This window comes from Bidens hawaiensis, unplaced genomic scaffold (assembly GCF_021521415.1).
Source record: "Bidens hawaiensis isolate Kalapana, Puna unplaced genomic scaffold, B.hawaiensis_p1.1 tig00023052_1, whole genome shotgun sequence".
NCBI classification, from domain to species: domain Eukaryota; kingdom Viridiplantae; phylum Streptophyta; class Magnoliopsida; order Asterales; family Asteraceae; genus Bidens; species Bidens hawaiensis.
In genome coordinates this window covers 227344-233459 of record NW_027493605.1, presented here as the reverse complement: position 1 = coordinate 233459, position 6116 = coordinate 227344, and the positions used below count along the sequence as shown (strand labels likewise).

Below are 6116 nucleotides of genomic sequence, written 5' to 3'. Positions count from 1 at the left end.
AGATCCAAAGGCAGTTTGCCACCAAGAACCTGTACGCGTTCCCATGGCTACTTTGCCAGAGGAGAGAAGAAAAATCAGTGGAGGAAGCAATTTAGGTTCAAGAGGATACTTAATCACGAGCCGTTTTTTATATAAAACTACAACATACTTGGAACAGATTTCTCGTAATTTTGCAGCTGCAATATGAAACCAGCGTTGGGAGCAGCCACGCTTCGTTTACTTTTCACAAGCTTCAGGGCTTTAGACGAACTCATGCCATGCCTCTTCGTCAAATAGGCCACAACAACACTCACACTAGATCAAATAGCTAATACGTTAAACATCGTTTTAATTCAATGCTCATAAAATCTTCTATCAAGCATTTAGAATTTTAGCAAAATAAAGCAAAAAAAAAGGTAATATATGCGGTACTCGTGTGTTCTCTTTTCATCGGCCTACTTTTGATGCCAAAAATCAAATTAGCAAACCATGATGAATAAACATGAATTCGCCCATCAGACGACATTTTAACCTACCAAAGTCAAACAATTGCACATTGGACCATCAATGTATATTTAATTTTGAAAATAAAATTAGTAACATGTCTATCTCTATTAGACCAGTACAATCAAAGTTTACAAGTGACTATGACTAACAAGTAAACAAGTATTTTAGGATTGACAAAAATAAAATGTTATTAGGAGGACAAACCAAACTGAAAAGTGTAGCTTCTTTTGGATGGGAGAGTACATTTTTGTTTATAATAAGTTTAGTATTCAAAGTTATAGGAAAGACAACTAATTAAGTTTTTTTTCTTTTTCTCAATTTATGACATGAAGTTATTAAAATGAAGGTCTACAACTGTCATTTCAAAAGAAAAAAAAACATTTCATAAAAACTAAATCACCTTCTAGATCTTCCTGCAAAGCAATGAACCAACACGCTGCCCGTTCTTTTAGCTTCAGTAATGTAACTAAAACAGTCATCAAAGAATTGTGCAATGTTTACGTCTCCTCTGTCGTGTACTAAATCAAATAAAGTTTTATGGGTGAGAATTATAATAAACAAAGAACAGTATCATCGATGAATAAAAGAAGCATCTGACCATCAAGAGTTTTGTAACTGAAATCATTTGGGAATGGAGGTGGAATCGAAGAGGCAACAGTTAAAATGTGAGTAATGTTCAAACTTTTCAAAAGTGTCTTGTTATTTGCAGCTTCAACAGAACCCAAATAAAGACCCTACATATTATTTGGACAAAAAAGCAAAGTGTGAGTTTGATTGGGAATTAACAAGTAGCATGATGGTAATAAAGTTTAAAGAGACTGATTTGTCACTTTTAGTTTACCTCTTCTATCTGAGATGGAATGTCATCTTTGATATCCTTTGCTGCTTTAAATGCTCTCAAAAGATCATCCATTGCGAAACTGTTGTCAAATTCGAAAACTAGAAAAGTATTTTGAAAGAAAAAAGAAACAAAAAGTCCAACAGAATTTTGTAAACTGGTTTTGAATTTTTAGAAGTGTAAACATTTATAAAACATTGTAATATGGTTTAATATTTTTCTAATATAGTAGAAAGCTAGTACAGAAAATAAAACTATTCCCTAACAATTAGATTTTAAGTTCATAAACCACCAAAATACCAAAATTAAGTTTACAATAGTTTTTATAAAATCTGTGAAACATATTTGTTTTTCAGAAGACCTACAACACTATATGAATATACAAACCAGACACCAGAACTAAAAGTACAAATGGTCTCTTAAGTAGTCTCAATCTACAAAAAAACTCTAGATCAATTTCTTCTCTAATTCCATCAAATTAGCAAACAGAACCAAAGCAACTCATCAAAATCATATTATTATAAAGAGTTAAAGACCTAAAACATTGTGAGGAACATGCAATCCAACCAGTGGCGAAGCTTTGACTGAGGCACCAGGGGGGCGAGCTCAAAATGTACACAAAATTTCACAAACGAGGAGGGGCGGGCTCAATTTCCGGCCGAAAAAGGCTAAACTTACACCGCGTATAAAAATTTTCGGCCGAAAACAGGTAAATTTACACTACTGCGCAAAAAAACAGGGGGGGCCGGGGCCACCCCGGGCCTCAATGAAGCTTCGCCCTTGAATCCAACGTTGTTTGGAAGTTGCTCACAACCAAATCAACTCATCAAACAAGGTATCATCGCATTTCGCATCCATATAATTTGCTCATAATTAAAGTTACCTCACCTTGATGATCAATATTTAGTTCATTAGTTGTAACTGTTAGCACTCAACATCATATCAATTTCCAAATTTTCAGATACTAAAATTTACAAATGTTCGGAATGACATATTAGGTAAATCGTATCAATCATTTAGTGATAAGTCAAAAGAAATCAAAACAAATAAAAGAATTAAAAAAAAACGAGAACTACTCCTATAAATGGGCCTTGACCCTTAAGAAGCAGGAAATCAACAACTCGCCCAAAAACAGCGCCTAGGTGCACGCCTTGAGCACTTTTGATAACTATGCCAAGAACACGAGTATAAACTTAACAAATAACAAGCAAGGAATACAAAAAAAAAAGCAACCCGTGCACTTAACAAATAACCCCCTCCCATGACACTTGGTCTTATTACGGGATGGCGTACAATTTGTTCATAAGTGATTTATTGTGAATGTTTTTATAGGTACGATGCGGAAATACATTTTGTTCATACCAATGACAAATATCAACAGGGAGATGTTGGCGTTCTTTACGCCATTGGAGAGTCTGATCCCTTTATTGAAAAAGAGTAGCTCATATATATTAGCTCATATATAGCTCATATATATTGAAAAAGTAGGCATCTTTCTCTACATTCTTATACGCTACATAGTGAAAAAGAGTAGCTCATATATATTAACAAACCTAAAAGATCATGAAATATAATATGAAAACGAGTCTTGACGCTTGACATAGCTGCTACTAGTAAAATGGGTTTATTTATAACAACGACACGAACTGAATAGCTAGGTTTAGGAATTTCTTCAAAAATCAAAACCTATGTTTAAATTTCAAATGATTTAATAAAAATCTACAACTTTTGTCCCTTGTCATCGGTGGCATATCCAAGAATTTTTTCCCGTGATGTCACTATTTTTAGATGCTCCGATTTCATAAAACCAGACATAAAACTTTCAGGGCCAGTTCGACGCATCGGGTCTGGCCAGGTTGGAGAAATTAAACAGACTAAAATTTTCTTGTATTTCAGATTCTGGAATGAAAGTTTCACCTAAAGTCCTAAACCCTAAAACTAAAAATAACAACACTAAACCCTGATGAAGAAACACTAAGAGACCCCGGGCAGATTATGGATAATCTGGGGGCTAGATAATGTTTCCCACGAAGGTTAGGTCCAGCAGAGTAAGTTGTACTTTAGGGAACCTGCAAAACAGACACCGTAAGCTCGTCACTGAGAAGGGGGGGGTTCCTCCTTGTGACCACCCTCCGGCGTGAGAATCAGTCTATATTGCTCTTTGAATATAAAAGTATATGAATACTATTAGAGCAATTATCAAGTAAGTTATACGAGATAGTAGATGATCTTACCATTCCAAGATATTGGAGTATTTATAGCCGAAGGTAGGTTTTCTAGAAGGTACAGCCGGCTGAATAGTATTCCTGTTCAACCAACAGTGGATTACGCACAGGCCATACTGGTTGGTGGGTAGGTTACAGCCAACAGTAATAAAGTCGGCTGCACTATTCCACCAACTGTAGACCATGCACGTCCTACTGACTGTGGATTGTACGCAGGCCATGCTGGTTGGTGAATAGGTTACGGCCAACAGTAATACTATTCCACCAACTGTAGGCTGCGCCTGCTCCACAGTGAGAGTTGGTGAGTAGGCAGCGGCTAATAGTGACAAACAGTACTAGAGGGTGCTCCTCCTCGCACTGTTGTCGGTGAGCTGTCACCCTGTGATTGGCTCATGGGCTGTTCTGGTCAGATCGTCTGTCCTATCCATACCTTGGTAGGTATGGTACAAGAGATCTTTCAGAATCAGACTGGCTCATTTGGGCGGGATTGTTCCTGCCTTGCTCATGCCTTCACGTGACTGCTGAAGTAGCTAATCTTGTACGTGTAGCCTTGCTGTCTGCGGGTAGCCTTCCCTGATGGCTTGTATCCGCAACTGCGGGAACAGGCGGGGTACTTCACCATTGGGAGGCTTTCCCTGCGTGTACAGCTTGCGTACTGCGCGTAAGATTCTATGAGCATGGTGGGTCCTGCGGGAGCAGATGGCCTTTGCGCAGACAACCCTGTTCAAGGTGAGTCTTGCGGGACCAACTGGTCTCTGCTGGGACCTACCTCTTCAAGTCCCCCCAGTCCAATGTTCTTCTCATGCGTGTTTAATAAAGTGAGGTGAACTTTTGGACTTAAGCAAAGGGTTTTGAAAAGGGTTTTGTAAGGTTTTCCATGGGAAGTCCTTGTCACTTGCAGAAATGCCCGAGTTTCCTGCTTGGTCTCTGGGTATGATGCGGGTAGGTCTGTAACCTCCTCGCAAGTCAGGAGCGTTGAGTCCCAGTTGTATGTATTTTCCATGAGGTTTTGGTAGTTTTGAACATAGTGATCAATTATGTTAAGACCACCAATTCCATCTTGGAGCTTCAAACAACGTAGTTCTCGACGTTCCCGCTATGCGGGGATGTTACTTCCGTTTCCGCAAGCATTGCCCAGAAGATCCTTCTTGGTTTCAATTCCCAGCGGAGCGCTAGGTATGTGAAGGGTTTTGCCTTAACACTGTACCTGCGCTCGTCTTACGGTTACTTTACTTCCAAGGTATTCCTGGCGTCAATTCCCTGCGGGTGCTAGGTATGTGAAGGGTTTTGCCTTTACACTGTACCCGCACCCGTCTTATAGTTACTTGGTTGCCGGGGTACTTGGCTTCAATTCCCTGCGGGTGCTAGGTATGTGAAGGGTTCTGCCTTAACACTGTACCCGCAGCCGTCTTACGGTTACTTGTTTACCAAGGTTTTCTTGGCTTCAATTCCCTGCGGGTGCTAGGTATGTGAAGGGTTTTGCCTTAACACTGTACCCGCAGCCGTCTTACGGTTACTTGTTTGCCAAGGGGTAAGGGATATTTTCCCGCTTACTTTTTAATATTTTCGAATTTTGAATTTTGAAATTCGAAGAGTTGGTGAAAAGATAAGAACAGTCCAAACCTCTGAAACGTCGTGCGACAGTTTCTTCTGACTGTGTCAGGACGTGCAGGAATTTATGGTGACGTGACAGAACATGGTCATTCCAGTCGTTTTTTCAGGCGCGTGGGCGTGATTTTACTGGCACACGTCCTTTCAACAGCTGTTGCCAGCCTGCTTTTTGCCACGTGTCATAGTTTCATTGCACCTTTGATTTCTCTCTCCTCCGCATTAAATTCACCGCATTAATTGCGATTACTATATAAAGGGGGAGAGAGTTATCTGTAATTCACACCTTCACCTTTCTTCTTCTTCTTAGTGATTTCCGGCAAATACTCCCCTTTTCAGGCAAGCATTTTCCCGAAATCACTTTCTTCTTTCCACCATGTCTTCTCATGATACTGATGATCAGAAGACTGCTGGCGAGTGCCAGTGTTCTCTTCCTGTCGATCTGTACCAGTATATCGTCAGGAAGTTCATGCTCGAGTCTCTCGAGCCTGAGTTTCCTGAACCCCACCATACTGTGTACGATGCCCCTAGTGGCAAGATCGGGGTTTATGCTGCATTCTTTGTCTACGGAAACCTTAGGTTTCCGTTGACAAAGTTTGTGTACCGTGTCCTGGAGAGGCACGGTGTGCACCTGACAGAGGTGCACCCCATGGCCATTGCCAAGGTCCGGCACTTTGAGTGGGTGTGCCGGATACTGGGCCTTGAGCCCTTTGTTGACCGTCTGATGACCTTCTACACTTGGAGGTGCATCCAGGGGTGGTACACTCTTACAACCCGTATAAAGGGTTTAAAGATTTGTACCACCGAGCGGAGTCTTCGCTCATGGAGAAGAGAGTTCTTCTTCATATCCGCTCGCGCCGTCCCCATCGCCATGAAGTTTAAGAATGGCCAGGCGCTTCCGAACCTTCCCGCCCTTAACTACGAGGAGGCGGAATGGTTTTCGAAGATATCCCGGGTCC

At 40.7% G+C, this 6116-nt stretch overlaps 1 protein-coding gene across 1 annotated transcript; it reads right to left on the bottom strand.

The window, feature by feature from the left end:
• LOC143566799 (dual specificity protein phosphatase 1-like) lies at positions 1–1399 on the bottom strand. The gene is made up of 4 exons (XM_077053399.1): positions 1328–1399; positions 1085–1220; positions 887–1004; positions 1–294 (listed from the first exon to the last, which is right to left on the bottom strand). Exons 1-4 carry the CDS (start codon positions 1397–1399, stop codon positions 138–140), a joined length of 483 nt encoding a protein of 160 aa, XP_076909514.1. The 3' UTR covers positions 1–137.
• Between the last annotated feature and the right edge of the window lie 4717 nt (positions 1400–6116).